This window comes from Rattus norvegicus, chromosome 10, assembly GCF_036323735.1.
Source record: "Rattus norvegicus strain BN/NHsdMcwi chromosome 10, GRCr8, whole genome shotgun sequence".
In the NCBI taxonomy this organism is placed as follows: domain Eukaryota; kingdom Metazoa; phylum Chordata; class Mammalia; order Rodentia; family Muridae; genus Rattus; species Rattus norvegicus.
In genome coordinates, this window is record NC_086028.1 from 92,292,940 (window position 1) to 92,319,252 (window position 26,313).

The following is a 26,313-nucleotide window of genomic DNA, read 5'->3' on the forward strand; positions in this document are numbered from 1 at the left end:
CTGAGACTAGCAGGGAGCTAGGGTGAGACCATACACAGTATCTAGACTTTCCACTAAGTATCAAGCTGAAGCACTATCAGGAAGAACCAAATTTTTATATACACTGCTTTTAACAGTTAATTTTTATTTCTTTCTTTTGTTTATAGCCCCTTCCCACTAGAAGTTAATTATTTTTAATGAGAAAATTCTGGGTGAAACGGATAACCATGGTTGGTGTGAAGAGTACTTAAGGACCAAGAACAGTAGCTCACACATTTAGCACTTCGGAGGTGGGTCTTTAGGAGTCTGAGGTCAGTGTAGTCTACATAACAAGTACAGGCCAGTGAGGGCTACAGTAAGACCTAGTCTCAACAAACAAACAAACAAACAACCCACAAAACAACAACAAACAAACAAGCAAAACAATAAAGTAATATTAAGCTATGTTCTTACCTAGGCACTCGTGGATCATGCCACGTGCTCACGCCAGTCTGAGTATGTAAGAAATATACCTGACCCTGTTGTGTTGTCCTCTGTTCTGTAAAATAAAGAAAATGATGGAAACATACTCAGTTTTTCAATCAAACACCATTACACTGGGTTGATACTCTAATAGTATAAAACTTTCCCAATCTCCCAATTTCCAGTTTAATTTCTTACCAAAAAAAAAAAAAATTATTTATTCGGACAGGCATGGTAGATCCCACGACTCAGAGGCAGAGGCAAGCAGATCTGAGTTTTGAGGTCAGCCTTGTTTACACAGTGAATTGTAAGCCAATCAGGGCTACTTAGTGAGACCTGTCTTACGACAAAACCAATCACTTGTTCAGTCTCTGGAAATACTTTTACAAACGGTGATAAGGTATCATTTTTTCTGGACTGCAAAAGCCAGGTATCACAAACCTGCAATCCCAGCATGCAGGAGGCAGAGGCAGTGAGACAACAAGCCCAAGTTTAGCCTGCGCTACCTGTCAAAACTCCAGGTCATCTAGGGTAAAAAAAAAAAAAAGACCCTAATGTAAACAAAACACACCACATAGTCATAAAACTGATTTTAAAAGCACAATGGAAATTCGTGTACTCTGAGGAAAGAAAACTGAGTCCAAAGCCTGGAAGGGCGTAGATGAGCCAAGATGAAAAGACAGTAAAGGAGCTTCTTTGAGTGCTATGTTCCAGCTGCCTTTTTCATGGAAACTCATTTTAACAAACTACAGTGAGAATGCCCATGTTAAGACAGAAGCTAGGAGTTGGGGATTTAGCTCAGTGGTAGAGCGCTTGCCTAGCAAGCACAAGCACAAGCAAGCCCTGGGTTCGGTCCCCAGCTCCGGAAAAAAAAAAAAGACAGAAGCTGCTGCTGACATCCGAGCACACTGGGTCTACAGATCTGCAATGAAGTCAATGGACCACTTCCACCTAAGGACTGTTTCAAGGACAGAAGAAGCTCACTGACTGTTTGCCTGCCTTCAATCTCAAACACTAAGAAAAACCCCATACTGACAAGAGCTACAATAACTTCAGCCTTGGTAGCCACTTTATTCCCGTTTTATTCTTATAAAAGGACATCTGAACTCAAATCACACATACTATAAAAATACAATTCACCTTTACTCCAAATAACCTGGCTGATAAACCCCACAGGAATTATCTCTAAAATATGAATGTAACAACAGATACATTTTCCTAACTTCCTTTTTAATGCCAAACATAGACACCTCACTAGAGATGATACGTCATTTTTTACAACAAACCTACATGGTTGTTACTATTATTCCTCTCATTTTACAGAAGATAAATCTAGGTTCTCAGGGGTTAAATAATATGATTGGTATTGAAGCAAAGCCAGGTCTGTTTCCCATACTGGAAGGGCTCACTGCATGGCAAGCCAACTGATGGGACACAGCAGTTAGATGAAACTTTTTCAAAATAAGAGGCTGAAATTTATTTTAAAATAAAACTATAACCATTTGTTTGCAAAATGATTGTTATATAAATTCTACAGTAAGTTACTTAGAAAGTCCCAATTTTGGTCATTAGGTGTCACTATTACAACATTTATAGTATTAGGGGAAAAAAAGGAAGTCAGTATCTGTCTCCAAGTCACACTAGTGGTCTAAGCGAGCCTGCACAATAGTAGCAGTGCTATACCTCTGTACAGTGTCTCATTTCACCCCGTCAGCTTCCTATAATACCTGTGTGATCCGGAACTACCACAGTTTATTATAAATGAGCATACAAGCTAAATCACTATCTACGGCCGAACTGTGTGTTAGCCTTCTAACAATTACAGACTTCTTAAAACTGGAGATTATATTGACTTTCACACAGAATCCCTAAACTGCGATTGCCCCCCCCCCCCCATCTAGCTAGTGTAGTATGTTTCTCCCATGACCATTCCACAGGTGAACACAGGGTCTTAGTCACGCTAGCATTCCCAGGCCTAACAACTTTCAGATGTTACTACCTACAGTACAGTGTGCTGCACACACTTACAGACCCAAGGTGTGGGGAATTGGGACTTTCAGCAGTTCAAGGGCCGTCTGCCTATATTGGAAGTTTGAGGTTGCCTGGGCTGTGTGAGAGAGACACTATCTCAAAGCAGACAACAATAACAATTCTTTAAAAGGTTAGTTCTCAGGGTTGGGGATTTAGCTCAGTGATAGAGTGCTTGCCTAGCAAGCACAAGGCCCTGGGTTCGGTCCCCAGCTCCGGAAAAAAAAAAAAAAAAAGTTAGTTCTCTGGCTAAGTGATAGCGGCTGAATTGGAGGTCAGCCTGGTCTACAGAGAGAGCTCTCCAGGACAGCCAAGGTGACACAGAGAAACCCCATCTCAAAAGAACAAACCCAAATAGTTCTCTGCTGATCTAAAGCGAGGAGAATGTCCCCTTTGCTGTTATCATACCATAGCCTTCGGGTAGGTCTGGAGGAGTGTGTAAGTGTGTCCTGCTCATGTAATTTCTATGTCGCTGAGACCGGACTCTCCTCTCTGCTAGTCTGGGATCTGAAGACTGTCCACATGTTGCACCATTTGTTCCAGTAATTGGAGTATTCTCATCCACAAAGCAGCTAAGAGGCCTGCCAGGACTAGAATATTCTGACGCCGGTCTATTGAAAAAGTGACAAGGGAAAAAATTTAGACAGTAAAACCAGAGGTCCCTAGACAACATATACACTATAATGAAAATATAGTAAATCAAGAAAATGAGATGGGTAAAAGAAACACAATTTCAATTAACTTTTAAAAATAAACATCCATACAAACTTGTATGTGTGCCTCAGGGTCACGAAGCACAAGGACTTAGACCTGACTTCCACCATTTTCCCTCCCACAGGGCTTTTGACAAGTTGTGTTCCTCCATGTCTTTAACGTGCCTAAGTCATGTGACCGTTAGTCCTTAGAAACAGTTATCTCTTGCTAGGTATGGCTCTTTGTCACTCAAAACACAATTTATGCTTAAACATCGCCTCGTGGGAGATCTTGCAATGTAAGAAGCTCACTCTACAATGTAGATAGCAAACATGGTTCCTAACTTATGATGGTACAACTCAGAAGTTTTGTAGGTCTTGTTTTTTGGGAAAAGACCTCACTCTAGTCCAGGTGAGCCGTGATTCCCAGCAATCCATTTGCCTCAGCCTCCTGAGAGCCAGACGACAGGCATGAGCTGCCACACACAGCTCACAGCTTGTCATTTCTTGATTTTAATAGTCAAAAGCCATCAGCAGTTAGTCAAAAGTGCACTTTAAAATTTTATTTTTTTCAGGACTAGTGAGTGATATGCATGGTACAGAGATCATCAAACTACTACATAACAGCAGCCATAAGCTGCAGCTCCCGGTCAACCACCTCATCAGGAGGTAAGTAATGGCTACTCTATAGCATACCTCATGGCTACACTACATGAAACAAAGCACGCATATTAAATATAACTTTTGACTTTTAACTTCATTGGACAGAATCCCAATCATTAGGTCAAGAAGCACTGCACACTGCCTTAGTTCCTCGATGAGGCAATGAGTTATCTCTGGTATTTCTTATTACCAGAATCTCTGTTCGTTGTCTACTACAATATTACTGGAAGGAGGGAAGTTGAGGTGACGAATTCCCTATTACAACTAGCCATGCCACCCTGTTATTAACAGGTACGGAGTCACAGTACATTAATAAATATTATCAAACAAAGAAGCTAATCTGTCTCATCAAGGATTTCTATTCTATAAAGTAACCTTCAAAATCAACAGGTTCATTTCAAAGAGTTCATTTTCACTGGTTTTGTTCCTGCTTTATTAGCACTAGGTAGGAAACCTAGGCATCACTCAGGCTAGGCAAATTCTCTACCACTGAGCTGTATTTCCAGCCCAAAATTCACTTTATTTTATTGAGGCAGGGTCTCTCTGCATAGTAATTCTCCTGCTTCAGCCTCCTGGGCAATGGGATTAGAAGTGTAAGCCATCACACCTAAATTATTTTATGCGTGTGGGTATTTTGTTAGCATGTATGTTTCACATGAGTGCTTAGTGCCCCTGCCAGAGGAGGACATCAGACTCCCTGGGACTGGAGATACAGTCTATCATGAGCCAGCATGTAGGCGGCATCAGATCTGAGTCCTCTGGAAGAGCAGCTAGTGCTTTTACCTATCAAAACATCTCTCCAGCCCCCGAAGCTCATTTTCAAACTAACATTTATTAAGGGAGAAAAAGCTTTATCTACACATGGAAATTAAAGATGAGTTAGAAGAAAGCAGGCTTCACTTAAACACTGACATAAGTGTTATAATCAAAATAGGTTCTTCGACTTAACTGAGACCCTAGGCAGCTTGTATTAGAAATAAATGTAACTTTGGACTGAGCATTTAAAAAAAAAAAATGACTAGATAGTTCATACCCCTCAGCCTGAACAAAGAATTCGAGGCAACTAATGAATGCTGACAGCAGGAGAATAGTCTTCCCCAGGGAAGAGCACATCAGTTGGTTATCTATTTATTACCAAATGCTCAGCCCTAAAAGCATACATACAAGTAACAGTATATGGGCTGAGTGAGTCATATTGTCTATTTAGAAATACATACTTAGGGGTTGGGGATTTAGCTCAGTGGTAGAGCGCTTGCCTAGAAGTGCAAGACCCTGGGTTCGGTCCCCAGCTCCGAAAAAAAGAACCAAAAAAAAAAAAAAAGAAATACATACTTATATACATACATACATACATACATGCAACATTTTTTAAGGTGATAAATTTGAAAGAAGAGTGTGGGATTAGCACCTGGGAGGGTTTGGAGGAAAGAAAGGGAAATGGGAAATTATAAATAATTGCTTAAAATAGCAAGGCTTTATTTAATTAGACACCCATAATGTAATAAAACATTTGCACCACATATATATAATCACATATAGTCACAGCACTCGGGAGGATGAAGCAGGAGGATCTTGAGTTTGAGGGTAGGCTGGACTATATTCCCAGCTCTAGACCAGCATGAGACAGAGAGCAAGACAACAGCAGAAGGAAGGGGGGGAGAGGAAAGAAGGGAGGGAGGGAGGAAGGGAAGAAAGGAGGGAGAAAAGCAAGCAAGCTTGATTTCAGCAGTAAGTTAAACAATCCTCAATAAACAAAAGCAGAAACAGCTAATGAAAACGATTTAATAATTTATTCTGAGTGCCAGGCCTGTGCAGGAATCACTAGGGGAACCAATAACAGACTTGCGGAGATGGCATTTCAGCCTCTTCTTACTTGTAAATGGGAGTCCAGAGGAGGTAAGGCAATCACCTTACTCATTTTCAGCTCCTTTAAAAGCACTCCTTTTCAGTTCCCAAGAACTGTTTGTATCCTGATGTCTCTACACAGGAAGTACCACAGAGACAGGGATCTATCTACCTACCACCTGTCAAGATCTAACTCAGACTTTCCCTTTGCAAGGCCACCATCTCTTCACCACTCACTCTCAGATGCTCTCCTTCCATATAGGTTTTCTTGATCATAAACCTCACTTCGCCATGATCTAACTCACTCTAAGACCTAATGGTTTATACCAGTGTAAAGCAGTAGGGAAATCAGATAATAGAGAGGAATGCAGAAAAGGCTAGCACAGACCATAGTAAATACTTGAATGGTTTTACCTTGTTGGGCGTTCCCACTGTGTAGTTCTTGTGATGTGGTTTAGATACTGGATTCTTCCAGAGGCAGTTCGCCTTTCTTCCCAACTGCAATTAAAGCATTGAGAAACAGGGCATTAACGAGGTCAGCCACAGGCGAGACTTAGAATATCTGCAACCACTAAGTCAGGAAAGAGTTTTCCATCACAAACCATAGAAGGCGACCCTGGAGATCAATTCATAAAGACTTTGTTTGCCTGCTATTTTTTTTCAACTTGCCATTAGCATTGCACAACGGTACTGACAGAACTTTAAGCTATTTTTGCTTTGGTTATATTTTTCTTATCAGCCAAACTGAGAACTTTTAAAAACTTTAGTAACATTTAAGTTGACAATTATCCAAGAATTTTGTGCTATATGCCTGAACATTAATCATAAAATTTATTCCATTTTATAGCAATTGAGCAAATGATCAAGGATTAGACTCCAGTATAAAAAATTTGTAATCCCTTGTAATTAAAAAAAATTAAACTTTTTACTAGGAAAGCATCTAAAGGCTCTTGAAAGTAGGTAAGCCTGAAACTCAATTTTTAAATTTTTGTCTCCTTATTCTGCATGCATGGATGTTTTGTATGTTGGTCTGTGCATCATGTTCATGCCTGGTGCCTTCAGAGGCTAGAAGAGTATCCCACCACCTAGAATTGGAGGTATAGATGGTTGGGAGTCCCCGTGTGGGTGCTGGGAATTGAAGCTGGGATCTCTGAAGAGCAGCCAGTGCTCCTAACTGCTGAGCCGTCTCTTTAGTCCTTTAAACTAATTTGTTTTTGTTTTTGTTTTTGTTTTTCCGGAGCTGAGGACTGAACCCGCTGAGCTAAATCCCCAACCCCTAAACTAATTTTTAAAAATAAAAATACCATTTGTCCCTAAACTCTTCATGCCATTTCATCTAATGAAATATCCAAATGACTATGAGAACGTGGTTCTATCCCTCCTGTGGTTACAATTATAATGTAACAATAATCAGCAAGAAAAGATTAGTTATGTCTCACATTGGTATATTGTCTCAGTATTCATTACTTCATATTTAACTTCCCTGTGAAAAACACTACAGACTTCCTTATTTTCAAAAAAGAATTTAACAGACTTATCAAGAAGCTGAAAGTGGCTCAGTGGTAAGGATGCTCGCTGCTCTCCTAGAGTGCCCAAGGTCACTTCCCAGCACCCACATCAGGTAGCTCACAACTGTCTGTGCAAGTCCAACAGGCACATGAACACATGCACGGACATACTCATCTACACATAATTTAAACATTTTTAAAAGCTAAAACAATCTATAGTTATTTTTACCAATTAAAATGTATGTTTACTTATAATATGTGCGTATTTACCTGAATATGTGTGCAAGTGCACATCTCTCTTTTTTTTTTTTTTTGGTTCTTTTTTTCGGAGCTGGGGACCGAACCCAGGGCCTTGCGCTTTCTAGGTAAGCGCTCTACCACTGAGCTAAATCCCCAGCCCGCGAGTGCACATCTCATAGTACAGGTGTATAGATCTGAAGGCAATGTGTAGAAACTGTTCTAGCCTTCTACTTTGTGGGTGTGGAGTTCACGTTGTCAGGCCTACTCACTAGCCTCTCACAAGCCTCTACTAATTTTTAAACCGATTTTACAGTTCACTTTTATTTATGTGTAGTGCCCAAGAAGAGGGCATCAGATCACCTGGAGCTGAAGTTACAGATGGCTGCCAGACTTGGGTGTCCAGGACTGAATTCACACTCTCCCCAAGAGCAGCCCGTGTCCCTAAGCACTGGCCCATCTCTGCAGCACCCACTGATCTGCCGTTGAGGTTTATGTTTATGTACTTGTGTGCATCTATAGCTGTATATGTCCGTGTGTGTTTGAGTACCCAAGGAGGCACAGGAGGCCGCTCGATCTCTGGGAACTTGAGGTACAGGTACTTGTGAGTCCTCAGTGGGAACTGGGGGCTGAACTACAGTGAGAGAGACAAGCTCTTTTCCTGGGTGGGCATCTCTCCAGACCCTAAAACTGGATGCTTTTGGGAAAGGGGTCTCACAATACAACTCACACTACCTTGGAACTCACTGGGTACTCCAAGTTGACCTTAAATTCATGATCCTCCTGCCTCAACCTTCCAATTGCTCAGACTGATAAGAGGAGGTCGCTATGCCTAGCAGAATTTTAGGATTTTCTAAGTTTAAACAAATATGCGAACACTAGAACTTATTTATAAAATTTAATGTCAAAATAAAGACAGGCTAGCAAGATGGCTGAGTGGATAAAGGCACTTGCTGTCAAGTAGCAACTAGCATTTGACTCCGAGGATCCATATGGAAAGAAGAGAGAACCAACCTACAAAAGTTGTCTTCTGGGGCTGGGGATTTAGCTCAGTGGTAGAGCGCTTACCTAGGAAGCACAAGGCCCTGGGTTCGGTCCCCAGCTCCGAAAAAAAAGAACCAAAAAAAAAAAAAAAAAAAAGTTGTCTTCTGACCCCTACGTACACAACATAGCTCACATGCACTCACACAAATAAATGTAATAAAATTTAAACGATAGGTTGAGCTAAAAGTCCACCAATTAACTACATCTACTGCAAGTGGGTACAACTTATTGTAAGTTATATTTCATTGAAGTTAACAAATGCTTTACAATTAAAAAATCAGTAAAGTATCAGACTTAGTATAAATAGGGGAGAATATTGTAAAGTATCAGACTTAGTATAAATAGGGGAGAATACTGAAAAAAACTCATGAGCTTGGGAATTAGGCATAAGGTTCAGCTCCCCACTTATTATATAAATCCTAGGCAAATGGCTTATATTGGTTTCCATTTTCTTTGTTATAAAATGAGAATAACAATAGTAGTAACAACATTTTTAAAAAAATAACTAATTATTAAGTACTTGTTTTTGGTTTTTTCAAGACAAGGTCTCACCATGTAGCTCTGGCTGTCCTGGAAGTAAGTAGACCAGGCCATTCTCGAACTCACAAATCTGCCTGCCTCTGCTGGGAATTAGAGATACATGCCCACACCCAGCTTATTAAGTAAGCACTTACGATGTGCAAAATACTGAACTGCTTTATGTGAATGAAGTCATAACCCTTGCACCAACTACGGCACACTTCAATCATCTTGTTAAAGTCACAAAAGCTAAATTAAGTTTACCACGCATCAGTTAGCAGAAGAATGAGGACCAGAGACCAGGTGGTCACTATACACTGCCTCTGTTGCCACAAGAATTAAATAACATCATATGTGTGAACTGCTTGACACAGCTATTCACAACTATACTTCACTAATGTCACAATGTTATAATTACTATTACTCAATTCTCTTTTCCTTAACTCTAAAAGTAAAGCAATATTCAAACAGTACATGTATACTCTGTTCTAAATAATTAAGAAAAAAATCCTTTTGTTTAAAAAAATAAATTTACAACAGAGTAATATTTGACAAAAAATTCCTTTTCTTCCTTTTCAAAACTCTTTTTAAATGAAATTTAACACCGCTTGTGGCAAGACCTCATGATTTTCCAAGTAGAAGAGAAATCTATGTTCTATTTCTATGCTCACAGAAATTCCTACTGCATCATCAGCACCAGCTCCTCCATCACTGGCTTGAAGGCAGCACTGCCGCTTGTCTCTAAGGATCTGATGACGTCCACTTACCCGTCTGGTAAATCATTATCAAACAAACGACTGCAGTCCACAACTTGTCCTCCCGTGCCTATTCGGTCTCTGGATTGAAGACTTACTATTAAAAAACAAAATCGTAATTAAGATTTTGACAGTGCTTTCCAGGTCTGTCAAGCTAAATAAAATCCATCTTAAGCCAAGCATGGCAGTGCTTGTCTGTGATCCCAGGACTCAGAAGGATGAGGCACAAGGATGGGTGGGAGTTTGATGTCGGCCTGGAAGCAGAGCAAGTTTAAGCCCAGCCTGTAGATATTGAGAAGCCCTTGTCTCAGAAATCCAAGTAGCTTAAAATGTGGATTATTTTCCTACTGTAGAATGACTGAGCTGAAGATATATTTAGTGATAGTATTCTTGCCTAGCATGAGGCTCCCAGCACTGACACAAACGAACAAACAAACAAAATAGTTTAGAATGAGTTCCTTGGTTTCTACTAAAATCTGTAACTTCTTTTCCCATAGAATTTTCTTTCTTGATGTAATGTTAAAAACAAAACAAAACAAAACAAAACAATGTTTTCTTGATTTTGTCATGCTTTTGGGGGAGATTCTAGGGCCTTTCCCAACATCAAAGTGGGACAATGTAAAATCACCCACTGTACTTAAAAGACAAGACATTAATTAAGAAAGTCTGAACACAAGGCCCTGGGTTCAGTCCCCAGCTCCGAAAAAAAGAACCAAAAAAAAAAAAAAAGAAAGTCTGAAAACAGTCTGAAACTTCCCACGAACTTATGTTGCATTCTTGAAAATCTAAACAGCTATAAAAAATATACTGGATGCAGAAATGGGGCAAACCTTGGGTCACAGGAGTATTACCAGCTGACAGTATGAAATCTAGTATAAAATTACTACTGAGCAGCTTGTAAACAGGGCACACAGCTCTAAAGTAGGCTGCACCAGAAACCTAATTCAGTGCAAATTTCCATAATCCCAGATTCCACCATGGGAAGTTAGGCTACCTGACAGCTCTGAAGCTCTTCATCGTCCTACTATTCCTTAACTCTATTTTTGGCATCTTCCCCAAAGACAGTGGAGATACAGCTGAACTTGACTATACCTAACTTTTTATACAATTCATAAGTTACAACATAAAATATGATATCCAAGGACTTTTTTTCAAAGAAAGATCTCAAAATTCTACTCTTTAAATCTGGAGAGGGGGTGCTATTTTTTAGGCTCTTTAAAAAGGATGTACTTATTTTATGTGTCTAAGTGTTTTGCCCACATGTGTATGTGTGCACCACATGAAGGCCTAGTCAGAAGGAGGACGGTGTGAGTCATTATGTGAGTGCTGAGAACCAGTGGGTCCTGTGCAAGAACAGCAAGCACCCTTAGTCACTGAGCCATCTCTCACTTTTGACCTTCAGTGGCACTCTCTGACAAAAGGTCTCATTATGTAGAGAGTGGCCTTGGCCTCATTACATTGCCCACCCAGCCCTCAAACTCATGGAACTCCTGTTTCTTTAGCCTCTTTAATGTTGGAATTATTTGTATGAACCACTACACCTAGCTAAAATTTTGGAAAAAATAATTTCAAGACAGATCTCCTTCATATTAAGCTTAATTTAAAGGAGAGAGCTGTAATATACTACACACCTCAGTAAATGTAAATATTTTATAAAAAAAATCACTAAGTTATTTAGTTTTCAAATAGAAGGAAAACAAAGTGAATTCCACTTGAGAGTCTTGCTTAGTTAGTTAGTTAGTTTTTTTCAAGAGAGTTACTCTGTGTAGCCCTGGGTATCCTAGAAATCTAAATCTCTCTGTAGACCAAGCTGGCCTTGAACTAAGAGATGTCCCTGCCCCTGGCCTTCTGAGTAGTGGGATTAAAGGCATGCGCCAACAACCTGCCACAATGTTTTTAAAACATAGGGTTTCATGTAGCTCAGGCTGGCCTCAAATTCACTGTGTAGCTGAAGAGGACCCTGAACGCCTCATCTTCTTGCCCTACCTCTCAAGTCCCAGGATCTCATGTATGGACCACTGGGCTTGGGTTGGTTAGATATTTATTTATTTTTGTTAATAAGTTTATGATGTTATTTTTTAGTGTCATTTTATTATTTTATGTGTCTTAGTGTGGACCACAGTGGATGATGTACACCATGAGCATGCAGGTGCCTACAGAGGTCAGAGGAGGGCATCAGATCAAATTCTCTGTGATTAGTGTTACAGGTGGTGTGGGTAGTGGGAACCAAACTTCGGTCTCCTCTGAAAGAGCAGCACATGCTCGTCACCGCTGAGCTGTCTCTCCAGCCTCAGAAGAAAATCTTTGCTCTACAAACCAGACTATCCTTCAGCTTGACGCCCTCTTCCCTCCTCCTCCTGAATGCCGTAGTAACCGCTGTGTTCCATCACCCAACTGAAAAAGTTAGTTTTCTAGAGTATTTTTTCTCCATTTTTCCCAGAGGCTGTCATTAGCTAGAGGTGGGATCTCATGCCTATAATCCTAGCACTCAGAGAAGGCTGAAAAGCTGAATCACTGTGAGTGCAAGACCAGCCTGGGTTAAAAAATAAAACCCTGTTTCAAATAAACCATACAAACATCATATATATAAAATCATATCCATGCATATGTATATATACATATTTACATTTATATATGTACATATGTTCATGTGTGTGTGTCTAAGTCCATAAGTCCATGAACTGGAGTCACTGTGTTTTAGAATGACATAACGAGATTTTTAAATATAGCTTATATTGTCCTTAATAACGGTTATACTATAAAATCCACTTTCACACACAATCTTTACATTAAATATACACACATAAAGTAAAACACTTGTCCTAATAAATACTCAAAAGGTTTGTGTGAAAGGATTTATAATTGAGGTATTTTACCCTTTCTCAGTTGAAAACCAGAAATTATCAGTAATCTTGTATTACAGATACTCCCAAGGGTCAGTGTCACAGGGTTTTGTTATGAGGCTACTCTGGCAGCTTCAGGATTCAAGTTCTTGCTGTCCTGTTGGGAACTAATACTTTTCCATAGAGTTAAAATTCTTTTAGTCTAAATCCTGCTCTACCTCAAGTGGGGACACAGCAGTTTATTCATCTAGTTTAAGGCGCCCCAACGTTGTCTGCCTTAGAGTCCTGCCATACCATGCATCTTGATCAATCTAAGATTGAGCCATTCCCTCAAGGTCAGTTGAAGACAGTCTATTAGACCATTTCCACTAAGTGCCTTGTGAGGGTAACTCTTCCCTTTTTCCCTCGTTCATGTTACCCTGTCAGTGCTCATTCATTGTCAGGTTTTTTTCAGTTAGACTTCTAGAAATGCAATGCAGTAAACATTAACCAAGAAGTTACTAAGCAATGACTTCTTTTTTTATTTATATCAGTACACTGTAGCTGTCTTCAGGTGCACCAGAAGAGGGCATCAGATCCCATTACAGATGGTTGTGAGTCACCATGTGGTTGCTGGGAATTGAACTCGAGACCTCTGGAAGAGCAGTCAGTGCTTTTAACCGCTGAGCCATCTCTCTAGCCCAAGCAATGACTTTTAACAGAATACTCTTACTAAAAAGTTAATTTCAAAATTGTTTTCACAAAATTGGTACCATCTGAAAAAAGTCTACTTCAGTACTCTACTACATTCGAATACTTCTAGGAGAATTCCCTAAGTCTCAGTAACTCTTCTCTCACAAGTGCCGCTTTCCCCCTTTTACATTACATTTGTATGTGTTATATCTGTGTCTGAGTGTGGGCTGTGTGTGTGTCTGATTCTTGAGTTGGGGCTAGGGGTGCACACATGGTCGCTGTGTCTTCCCCTCCCACTCTGCGCACTACTCCTTCAAAGCAGGGTCTCTTCTTGAACATGGGGCTCAGGTTTTCAGCAAGGCTGGCAGCCAGCAAACCCCAGAGACCCTCCTAACTCCGCTCTTCTCAACAGTAGAGTTATGGGCACACAGAGTACCATGCCGGGCTTGGTTTTGTTACATGGACACTGGGATCTGAACTCTGGTCCTCATGCTTGCACAGCCAAGTCTCTTATCCACTAAGCCATCTCTTCATCCCTCCTTCCTATCTATCCATCCATCATCCATCCATCCATCCATCTATCTATCTATCTATCTATCTATCTATCTATCTATCTATCTATCTATCTATCTATCTAAAGGTAGGCTGTATCCTGAACCCACTGTAGCGTCTTCTAGGATTCATATTTAACTCATGCCAACTCCAAGGTATTCAGAGGTTATTTAGACGACTATGGAGGGCTCAGCTGGTAGAGCACCTGCCTACCATATATAAAGCCCTGAGTTTGATTCAGAGAACATCACAAAACCTGCACTCAGGAGACAAAAGCAGGAGGAGGATCAAAAATTTATGGTCAACTCTGGCTAGAAGGCAAGTTCAAGGATAGCCTGGGCTATAATATGAGACTCTTTTAAAAAAAAAAAGTATTTAGATCTAAGGCAGTTTAAAAGAAGCTAAAACTCAAAACTTTAAATTCCACACTTACCTACAATTTGTCCTCGAACTGTATCATTGTCATTTGGCCCCAGTTTGCATAAATCCAACCTCTGATCTATTCAAATAAAAACAAAAAGCTAGTATCAGAGATTCTAACATATAATCTCAGCAAGTTTTGACAAATTCAGATTTCAAAAACATAAAGCGCTGGGTAAAAGCTACACTGGTGACAGATGGCTCTCCCCGAAGTTTTCAGATCACTTCAGTCTGAACCTCTCAATAGCTGTTGGTCCTAACCTCAGGTTTATACCTGAGTCCTGGCTTTCTACATGTAACAGAACCTATCTAGCTATTTTTCAAGGATTAAATCAGATTGTTACTTAAAACTTTCAGTATAGTACATGGTATATAAGTGCTAAATAGTGTCATCTGCTTTTTGTTTTTTAATATAACCATTCAAAAGAACAAAACAAGTATCAAGACAAGGAGTCCTGGGGGGTGGTGGTCGTGGTAGTGGTCTACAGAGCAAGTTCCGGGACAACTGTGGCTAAAGAGAGAAACCCTGTCTTGAAGAAGAAGCAAAGAAGATGAGGAGAAGAAGAGGAAGAAGAAGAGGAGGAGAAGGAAGAGGAGGAGGAGGAAGAGAAAGAGAGGAGGAGGAAGAGGAAGAAGAAAAGAAGGGGTGAGGGGGGGAAGAGGAGAAGAAGCTGAGAGACAAAACTTGTAAGCTGCAGACTTGAGGTAATACTCATTTTGTAACAGTTCTCTCAGCTGCCTCATCTGTAAAGTCAATACAGCACTGGCATGCCCCCAAGCTATAAAGGCACAAGGTCCCCACAGCATGTTGGCTGGATTTATAAATAGTGCATCAGTTTCTGTCAGCATGTAGACTCTTGTGACCAAGCTCTCTCTCCTATTGCTCACTACCCTACCAACCCAGGAGCTAAGACTTCCTCAGTGGCTTAGGCGCTTAAGTTCCTCTGATTTGGAACCTGTAACTCAGTCATCTCCCTTTTCTGTAACAGGTCAATATTTATAAGTCTCATTGTACATTTCTTAATACATTTTGCATTCAAAGCTAAACTTATAGTGCTTTTGTTTAATAATTTCCTTAGATAAAATTCATGTGGGTTTCTTTATTAGCTTAGGCATTCATAACACAACTGATTTTTTTTATATATATTATATTAAGCTTTTCTACAGAAATACACAAAACATCTGCTGAAAAGGGTATTTCCAACTGTGTCCCAATGGCAAGAGACCCCTGACAGGTCCAAAAGTAAAGGGACAAATGGTTAACTGTGGTGCCTATTAGCATACCAAAGCCCATGCTGGCCTTTGGGCTCTCTAAGCATAGCTAATCCTTGTCACAGAATCCATGCTGGCACCCTGATTCTCCACAGCTCTATGCACCCCGAGTCCTACTCTAAATTTCTCCAGCTTGTGGGCTTCCCTTCCCCAGCTTCTCCTTCCTATGCATGCTCTCTTTCCTCTCTGTCTACCTATCTTAGTGGTGCTCCATTCCTGCCTACCACTCCCTTTTCTTCTCTCATGGCCCATTTTCATCTGCTGAACATCGTGGATTGATGTCTACATGCAGGTGAGGGCAGGCACAAGATAAGGTAAGGCCTGTGATTGGGCAGTGAAAAAATAAGGCAGGTGTCAAGTTTTAGAGACACGAAGAGAGAGAGGAGGAAGAGGAAGAAGAGAAAATGGAGGAGAAGGATGTGGCTTTAATTAGCCACAGGTAGCTATGAATATCATATAAGGGATGGATTAATACAGGACAATTTGTCTTATCTAGGTGGGCAGTTTATATCAATATCAATTGGCTCTGAGTTTACTGTGTGCACCCTTTGTGGAGTGAGATTTTATTGATATAAATCTGATTCATAAATTACAAGTTTCTAGATATTTTATTTTACCGGGATATTGTGAATTGTGACAATAACCACAGGGGATGGATGCTGGGATTGTGAACAGAGTTCATAGCTGAGAGTCCCAAGAGAGCGGCCACTGCTGGGGCCAGAGAGTAGCCAGCACAATGTGAAGCTAGCCATAGAGGTGGAGAGATTGTTGGGGAGAGAGTAGCAAGAGCTAGCATGACGTGGTATACAGTGCCCCAAATCGATTTTCTATTATTTACCGCTACAGAACATGCTTAGTCTACCACTTTCTCTCCCTACTCTGGACTCTTCCAGATGCCTCTGGCTGTTCTCTCTCTCCTATCTACAATAAACACCTTCCCAAGCTGAGTGTTAGTGGTGCATGCCTCGACTGAAGCAGAGGCAGGTGGATCTCTGAGTTCAAGGATAGCCTGGTCTACAGAGGCAGTTCTAGGACAACCAAAGCAACCCTGTTTCAAACCAAACCAAACCTTCCCTTCAATCATACCTTAGAGCAGTCATGTCCTCACTTTATATTGTCCCGGGGTTACGGGAGACAGACAGGTAAGTCAATTCACCAACCCACTATAGAAACCATTTCTAATGCCTGTTCTCTAATATGCAGGATGGTGAGAAAAAGACTATAGTTAAATAGTCCATATAACTATTTTATTCTCAAATCTCTCTCTCTCTCTTTTTTTACGAATTCCAATTGACTAAATAAAAATTTACTTCTAGGGGTTGGGGATTTAGCTCAGTGGTAGAGCGCTTGCCTAGCAAGTGCAAGGCCCTGGGTTCGGTCCCCAGCTCCGAAAAAAAAAAATTTACTTCTACTTTAAAAAAAAAAATCCACCAAAACGAGGTGCTAAAATTTTTTAAAGGCATGTATATTGGTACCTTTCTTTCTAACCTTCTGGATATCAATCATCCTCCCCCTCTATCTTAATTTCATATATATATGTGATATATTCTGGCCACTCCCCCCCCCCCCCACTTCTCCTCTCTTCTCTACAAATCTCTTTTGCCTATTAACCAACCAACGTTGTGTTTTGGTTTTCCCCTGTTGATTTTTAAGTGTCTCATATAGGTTAGGGCTGTCTGGTACCTCCACATTTGGAGGTATTCTTTACCAGTGTACATGACTGGGTCCTACTCTCCCTTCCCTCTCAGGATCTACTTGCCAAACAGATCAGCACTGGGTCTTAGGCCTAGGAATCTCTTTTCCTCCCACAGCTGAATGTTAGGAAGGCTGGACCTCTGGCCCAGTATGCACAGGCAGTGTGAGAGTTCACGGCTGTTATGGCCATGTTGTGCTTAGCAGATGGCATTTTAGGGGCCCCATCCCCATGCTGTGCCTTATACATTTATTTTACCCCTCTTCCTCAATGTTTCCTGAACGGATGGTACAAATATCCTGTCTAGAGGTCAAGATTCCACCATCCTTTATTCTCAGAATCGTACTGCCGTGGGTCTTTGCATTTAACTTCATAAGGTGAGCTGCCTTTGTCTGTTCTAAGACAAGCCCCAAATGTCAAAGCACTTCTGAATACCATAAATCATTGGACATTCAAGCATCCTCTCTGATTCACCTTTAGAATCACATTCTTAAAATATGATTTTCATTTCTGAAAAAACCATTCAATTTAAGTATTTAGTATGTGCTAGGGAGGAGAGAGAGAAGGGAGGGAAAAGGGCAGTGGGGAGGAAGAGATGGAGAGAGCAAGCTTGCTGACCCACCAAACCATTTTGCAGCCCAAAATGTTTCAATTTTTGTATCCATTAAATAAATATAGACCAGGAATTTTTTTCAGTGTTTCAGATATACATGGGAACTTAAGTTTTGGACACCTACTACATAAAAGTTCTCATACATATCTTCTAATGAAAGCAAATTTACTCACAGCCAGTGTCTTTGAGGCGATTGATGGCATTGGAAAGAAGACGAACACAACCAAGAAATCCAGCACCTTGCTTCTTATGGATCTTCTTATGATTCCACACGCTGATCGTGACGGAATCAGACTTCCCAATATACCTAAAAGACAAACCACTACATGAGTAACTTGGTAATTAAAAATACTACTTAACTTTTTAATATCCTAACATCCTAAGTATATTTCCAAATATGGCTAAAAGAAGCAAACTATGTTTTCAATTCAATAAATCCAAAGTAATAAACTTAAACTTTAAAAGCATTCAAAATAATTTTAATATAACCCCCTTTTTTTCCCCAATCTCATGTTGGGTAAAAACTGTTTTAAAAAATCTATTTTAGGGTTTGGGGATGTCATTCAGATGTAGAAAGAACACTCATACTTTAATTGTTATCTCAGAAACTTAGTTCACCTTCAAGAGGCACTGTCAAGGCTGATAGACCAAAAATCTGACCTACCTGTTATATTTTTAAATGCTGCAGAACAAAAGTTGTTTGTAACGCTTTTCCCCTGCTTCTTTCCTGTATGCAGGCCTTGAGCGAGCAGGACTCTTGTAGATTTCACTTCACTGCCTGCAGACAAGCAGAGCAGGGAAAAGCGTTACTATACTTGTCTGTGCATATGCCTGCAAGTATGTAAAAGCTATCACAGCCAATTATTAACATGGCATCAAGTCATGCAAAAACAATGGTTAATAACATAATCATGTGATCTGAACCTAACTTTCTTTCAGTGATTCTAAGAGGTCACATTTTTGGTCCAGCAACCTTGATCTTTTACTATCATTCAATAAAACAAAAACAAGGAATATGGAAGATGTGCTTAAGCCCTGGATTCATGTGTCTAAAGAGTGGTCGCCTTGACATTCTTGTGATGCAAGTCAATGCATTTGCTTTATAAAAACCAAGTTTTTTTTCTCCCTTTGCTTTGCTGATTTGAGGATGGAGTCCAGGCTGATCTCGAACTCACTTACTTTCACCTACCAAGTGCTGGGATTATAGGCATGTGTTACTATATCCAATTTTAAGTAATGCTGGGACCAAACCCAGCTTGGCATATACACAACTATCCATGCTTGGCAAGTACTCTGACAACTAAGCTACACGCCTGGGCCTGTTTTGCTGTTCTGTGTTTAGACCAGGTTGGCTTTTAACCTGCCTGCTTCTTGTGCCTCTGCTTCACGTGGTGGATCACAGGTGTGGGCCATCGAACATGGCTGTGAAATGAAGCTAGTTTGTACGGGGTCTACTACAAAAGGCTGTCATAGAGTAGACATGCATCAACTTTCAAAAAAATCTACCACATACATACTGGTATGTAACTACTGCACATTATATCACATAGTAACAAGTAATACCACAAAACACACAACACACACACACACACACACACACACACACACACACTCTCTCTCTCTCTCTCTCACACACACGTTTTCTAACTTATTTGCAGCTATTCTAAAATAGTGAGTCTTGAGGACTAAGTAGCCCACTACTGGCCTAAGGAACTCTATTTAGTACATGTACCAACATAGTCTAAATGTTATGTTTACTGTGATACAAAAAGATTTGAAATTCTAAACTGTAATAATTTCCTAATTATAGGCCTTCTGAAAATAACTATAAGCACTTAAGTTTTGCAAAAACTTCTGTCAAAATATTTCAAGGTCAAAAACTAATTAGAAATTGCATTTGAACGGTTTCTGTTTTCATTTTAAAGAAAACTCGTATAATTTAATACACATGGCTAGAAGAAAAATGAATTCTTTTAAACTTGTAAGCTAAAAATTTTTTGTTGGTTGTGTTGTTTGTAAGAAAGAGTCTTGTTGTGCTGTCCAGAGGGCCTGAGAACTTCCAAGCCTCCTGAATAGTTAGTACTATAGGCACACACCACTGCACCCAGCTTTAAACTTAAATAGAAATCTCTATTTTATTAGAATCTCAACTTCCCCAACAAGTATCAGTCTTATAAACAAAGTTTAAGAGGGTCGAACATAAGGAATATCTCTATAAGGGAGCATACTGTTATCGTGTAGAATATAATATTATATATGCAGTCAAGATTTTGGCTGAAGTACACTTATCCTTTCTAGGCCTACCCAACATAATGAAAAGATTTAACAAAATGACCCCAAATGCTACTCTGACCTTGCCCCCTCCACATAAGATAGACCTCCCTGGTAGCCAGTTAACACTAACTATAAAGTAAGTACCATCAAGCACATGAAAACATGTTCAACATCACTAGTCTTCAGGAAAAGGTAAACTGAACCTACCAAGAAGTAAAGAAGTATGGCTGTAACTTTTTCAAGGTATGTTTTCTTTCTTTTAACTGTGTGTGTGTGTGTGTGTGTGTGTGTGTGTGTGTGTGTGTGTGTGTGTGAGAGATATGCCTGCCTGCCGGTCTTGTTTATCAATAATTCAAAGCACTTTTCCACTGGGATGTCAAATCATAAGACTAAGCCCGTGTGTTGGCAGGCCTGCAATCCTAGCTTCATTTAGAAGGGCAAATAGAAGGGCAAAGTAGGAAGATTACAAGTTCAAGGTCTGCCTGAGCAACTTAGTAAAACCTATCTCAGAAAAATGTGGACAAGTGAAAAAGGAGGTGAGGGGATGGTTCCAGGGCAGAGTGCTTGCCTATCATGTTTGAGACCCGAGGCTCAATCTTTAGTACTATTTTGGATAAGGAACTATATTATATACAAACTGAAACTATTTTCCATGATTCTGTTCGAAGTTTATATTACATTAATTCTGTGTTTTTACATTAATCATTTCAAATTAATCATTTATACCTACAGGTCATAATGCTGATTCCACTTTGGATCAAGTGTGTTCTTCACAGTATCTGTAGAATGGCATTGCCCAGAACCATCAACTACCACCTTAGCAAACGGATCAGGGAGTCCTGTGGAAAAAAGGGAAGTATTTTAAACTTAAAAAAAAAAAATGCTTTGACAAGTAAGATAAAAGATTAATTACATGAGGATTACCATTCACTGTAAAAGATTTTTCCACTCTAACATTCAAACACATGAACACACACATGCACACAGCACGTAAGGGGCTATTTTAAACCAAACATTGAAGCCACTTCAATGTATGGTTTTTTTGTTTTGTTTTGTTTTTGCTAGTTCCCAACTGGGAGCATTCTGTTGAACATTACCACGGTCTAGATGGTGTCTGGGTACTTGAGGATTGTAAGCAGCCATTAAACTCTGAGAAGGTGACTACTCAAACATTCCCATCTTTCCTTTCACACAGCTGTCTTAGTAGCTCATTTGAAGGGCTTGTTAAACATAGCTGTCACATGGGACATTAATTTTAGAAAAGTCAAACTAGCTTAAAAACTGCTCCCAAGTAATGACTACAAGTAATAGACCCCACAAAAAGGAAATGAAAATAACAAACACGGGAAAGGAAATCAACAGTAAGGAAATGCTTAACTCTGACTAAAACAGCAAACACAATGGGAATTATTCAAAATGCTTCATCTTAAAGTCCTTACAATAATCCTGAGGAAAATGAGTGTTGTTATCCCTACTTAACAAGTGAAGAATAAAAAGATTTAAATGTCAAATCATAACTGGTTCGAAGTACACACAGTAGTGAGACGTATGAGCAGAGTCTAAAGCAGTGGTTCCCAACCTGTGAGTTGCAACCCCTTGTGATCAAAGGATCCTTTCACAGAGGTTAACTAAAACCATCAGAAAACAAGGTATTTACATTATGATTCATAAGGGTAGCAACATTACAGTATGAAGTAATAACGAAAATAATTTTATGGCTGGAGGCCACTACCACATGAGGGACTGTATTTAAGTGTGGCAACTGTGCTATGTTATATTATACTAAGACCTGGAATGTACCCAAAGGCTGGGCTAGACTGGTCCCTACTACAGCAATCCCAGAGGTGGTGGGGAAAGAACTGGTTTCTGAGGTCTCCGACCTTATCAAAAGTAACCCACTGATGCATTCATAACACGACAGGTTATTCTGGGAGGTGATAAGGCCCTGCTGAAGGACTGCGTTCTTGAGGTAATGCTCTGGTGCTGATCTCCTTCCTGCCCTACTCCAGCTCGTCCTTCTCATCTCTGCTTTCCAGCCACAGGGAAGTGAGCAGCTTCACCTTATCCTCCCTGTCATGGTGTTCTGCCTTATCACAGGCCACACAAACTGAGCCCGTTAGACACAAGCTGGAAACCTCTACAACTGTGAGCCAAAACCCAAAAACAAACAAAAAGAACCCCGCCCCCCAAACCAAGAAGAAAAGAAGTTTCTCCTAAGTTATTCTTCAAGTACTCAGTCAGTGATGGAGAACTGACACACCACCCATTACTATTTAGTTCAACAGTGAGTGAAGGAAAAGCTCATAACGCCAGGAGAATGGACTGAATGTGAATGGAAGGGCAAGCAATGAATGCAGAGCACACACAAGACAAAGGGATTTTCCTAAGGCCACAGAGCTCTGACCTTCATATGTATGTGCACACGCGCCCATGGACCATCTTAAAATGAACTTTAATCACTGAACACTATTTAAATTACAAACAAAAACTTAATTATATTTACTATTAATAATTGTACTCTGGGGACTAGTGAGATGCCTCAGCAGTTAAAAGCATGTGTTAGTCTTGCAGAGAAACCAGATTCACTTCCTAGCACCAACATAATGGTTTACAGTGTCCATAAAATACATTTCCAGGAACCTAGCACCCTCTCCTAGCCTCCAGGGGCACCAGGCAGGGACAGTCAGTACACTTACATGTGAGCAAAACACTCATGCACCTAAAATTAAAATAAATCTCTTTTTTTAAAACCCCACTCTGATCAGTAAACATACTGAATAATAGAAAGAATTTAAGGTCTACTGGCTTCCTTAAGATAAATGTTGCCAGGGGTTGGGGATTTAGCTCAGTGGTAGAGCGCTTGCCTAGCAAGCGCAAGGCCCTGGGTTCGGTCCCCAGCTCTGGAAAAAAAAAAAAAAGATAAATGTTGCCAGACAAAACTTTATTATAAACAGATCAAAGACACCCTAAAGTGCAGGTCTGAACCGACACAGAAATCTGGAACACTGGTCAGAGTGAACCTCAAGTCACTGCCACCCTTGGCTGGCTCCTCTGGAAGGCCTAAGGCTGACTTTTGTTGTTCCCCTTTCTAGTCTGCCAGGTATCTTCATTTTGAGTTTGAAAAATAATTATGCTGCCTCTACACCTTACGCCTGGAGCAAGCTCACACTCTTAAATTACTCAAATTATTCTTTGCAGTTTTTACTGCCTATCCCAATGAAAGAGGGTTTCTTTCACCTACTATTCAAGCACAGAAAGACTCTACAAGGTGTCACTGTCAAAACTTAGAGGCTTACAAAGGATTAACAACCTCTGAGCAACACTGAGACAAGACTATCTGGATGTTTTATGAGAGAAGCTATGAACGGGGCTCTGGGGAAAGGGAAAGAATTTGAGAAGGAAAGAAAACTGAAAGATAAAACTGAGGACTTTATCTCCAAACATGAGCAAATGTCAGAAGAGCGAGCCTCAGCTTTTGTTCCGGTCAGCACCACAGCCAAGCCTCCCCGCCACTTTGCAGTTTCACCAAGACAAATCACAAAGCTCAATCTTAGAAGAGCTTCTCAAGGCATTACCGTGGCCATTAGGTTATTAACAACAGGGAAGTATAATTAAGCAGCAGCCCAGAGAGAATAAGATTGGTGTTAGCAGATACAGCTGAGGAGTTCCTCGGCCCTTGGGCCCTCCTCCCCTGTGAAATGCTTGTGGGGTAAACAGAATATGGCACAGAAGTGGAAGGCTGCTTCCAACTCCTCCTCTGCTTCAAGTTATCCTACTTCACATTTACCCATATAAACACTAAGACATCATAAATATTCATAACTAGAGTTTTATAAAAATATGTACTTTAAGCTTAAAATCAAGTTCTACTGTAGAAATATAGAAAGTAATAAATGAAATTAAGTATGTATTTAAAATGTGTCAAAAATGATTCCTTTAAAAAATGTACTACTGTTATGTGTCTGAATGTTCTGCCTGCACGTATGTTCGTGCACCACTTGCATGCAGTGCCTTCAGAGGTCAGAAAGGGGCGTCAGAGTCCCTGGAACTGGACTTACAAATGGTAGTGAGCCTCCACGTAGGTGTGGAGAATCAAACCTGGGTCCTCTGGATAAGCAGCCAGTGATCTTAATTGCTAAGCCATCTCTCCAGTCCTGAGAATTTCTAGCTCTTTTAATCAACCTGAAAATTACCTAACGTCATATTAAACACTCAACATACTGTTTTTGTAAGTTGACAGAACTTACATTTAAAAATCTAATAAAAGTTATTTCTAATTTAAATATTTAACACGTAAAATTTTTGGCTAAAGATTTTTATTTACAATCTTGTGACTGTTACTAAATTTATAGCTAATATAAAGTATGAAATTATAAGGTTAAAATTAACACTAGCAATCTACTGGCAAAGACTACACGGAAGGCTCAAGAACTCAAGGCCAGATAGGGCTACATGAAACCCTACTTCAAAACAACAAAAAATACAAAGTGAGAAAGAGGGAAAGAGATTACAGGTTAAGATTTATAGTAAATACAAGGAAACGTCCCAATCCGCTCTCACAAAACTTAACCCTAAATCAAACTAGAGAAATTTTCACAACTTCTGGACATTGCTACTGCCTGTAATCCTTACACTCAGAATACAGAGATAGAAGGACTGTAAGTTCAAGGCCAGCTTAGGCCACACAACAAAACCCTGTCCCAAAACAAAACAAGAAACTACACCCAATTGGCAAATAGGACCACAGTGCGGTGTCAACCCCCTCTTTGGAGACTGGCAGTGTCTCTTTCCTACAACTCTGGAAACTCTACCAGCAGGCTCAAAACTCTTTCCCTCCCAATGAATCTTGAATGCATTAGTGAATTGTCCTTAAAATGTTAAAATAAAAGCATATTAAATTTTTTCTTAAACTTTTTCAGAAATATTTCTAATACTTGCATTTATAAACCTCAGAACCCTCTAGATAAATATGAGCCCTAAGATCTGGAACTGTAGCATTCATAAAACAGTCTGCCTCCAAATCTCTAAACCAGGTAGTTCTGAAAATACAATTCTCCCCAAAAACCTACATAGGATATACAAGATTTGTATTAAAGTTCATTTACTTACGGAAAAAATCCTTTTTCACCAAGTTTTTTGCACAGAGTACTGTAAAAAAACAAAAACAAATACATGGGAAAATTAATATAATATAATAAGACTGCATTGCTTCATTTTTAAACATTTAAATGTTTAAAAATATTAAGTGAATTTTACATGCCAAATGTGGATAATTAAACCCTAGCTACCGTGAGGTACAAAACACGATCATAAACTAGAGGCAGCTGAGTGACCCTCAGCCTTCTACGTCACTCAATGACTGTACCTAGCAATGATCACCAGTAAGAGCAGAAGACAGAGATTACAAAACTGATCATTTTAATCAAGACCTAATTCTATCTTCCATCAAGATCTATTCTTTGAGGGGAAGTTTTTTTTTTAATTTATTTAATACTTAATAATAATTCTTTGGTTTCCGGGCAAACATCCCCCTCCTCCCTCCCCTTCCTTATGGGTGTTCCCCTCCCAACCCTCCCCCCATTGCCGCCCTCCCCCCAACAGTCTAGCTCACTGGGGGTTCAGTCTTAGCAGGACCCAGGGCTTCCCCTTCCACTGGTGCTCTTACTAGGATATTCATTGCTACCTATGAGGTCAGAGTCCAGGGTCAGTCCATGCATAGTCTTTAGGTAGTGGCTTAGTCCCTGGAAGCTCTGGTTGCTTGGCATTGTTGTACATATGGGGTCTCGAGCCCCTTCAAGCTCTTCCAGTTCTTTCTCTGATTCCTTCAACGGGGGTCCTATTCTCAGTTCAGTGGTTTGCTGCTGGCATTCGCCTCTGTATTTGCTGTATTCTGGCTGTGTCTCTCAGGAGAGATCTACATCCGGCTCCTGTCGGTCTGCACTTCTTTGCTTCATCCATCTTGTCTAATTGGGTGGCTGTATATGTATGGGCCACATGTGGGGCAGGCTCTGAATGGGAGTTCTTTCAGTCTCTGTTTTAATCTTTGCCTCTCTCTTCCCTGCCAAGGGTATTCTTGTTCCCCTTTTAGAGAAGGAGTGAAGCATTGATCATCCGTCTTGAGTTTCATTTGTTCTAGGCACCTAGGGTAATTCAAGCATTTGGGCTAATAGCCACTTATCAGTGAGTGCATACCATGTATGTCTTTCTGTGTTTGGGTTAGCTCGCTCAGGATGATATTTTCC

The 26,313-nt window shown here is 40.1% G+C and overlaps 1 protein-coding gene across 4 annotated transcripts in view; it reads right to left on the reverse strand.

Moving 5' to 3' along the window:
• Smurf2 (SMAD specific E3 ubiquitin protein ligase 2) overlaps positions 1-26,313 on the reverse strand; it is a 100,670-nt gene that overhangs the window by 31,424 nt on the left and 42,933 nt on the right. For 2 of the 4 annotated variants that reach the window (NM_001107061.2, XM_039086171.2), the window contains 8 exon segments: positions 433-517; positions 2,878-3,080; positions 6,084-6,167; positions 9,745-9,829; positions 14,233-14,298; positions 17,971-18,104; positions 20,802-20,910; positions 25,181-25,219. In NM_001107061.2, the coding sequence (NP_001100531.1) occupies positions 433-517; positions 2,878-3,080; positions 6,084-6,167; positions 9,745-9,829; positions 14,233-14,298; positions 17,971-18,104; positions 20,802-20,910; positions 25,181-25,219 (805 nt within the window). 4 annotated transcript variants of the gene reach the window in all.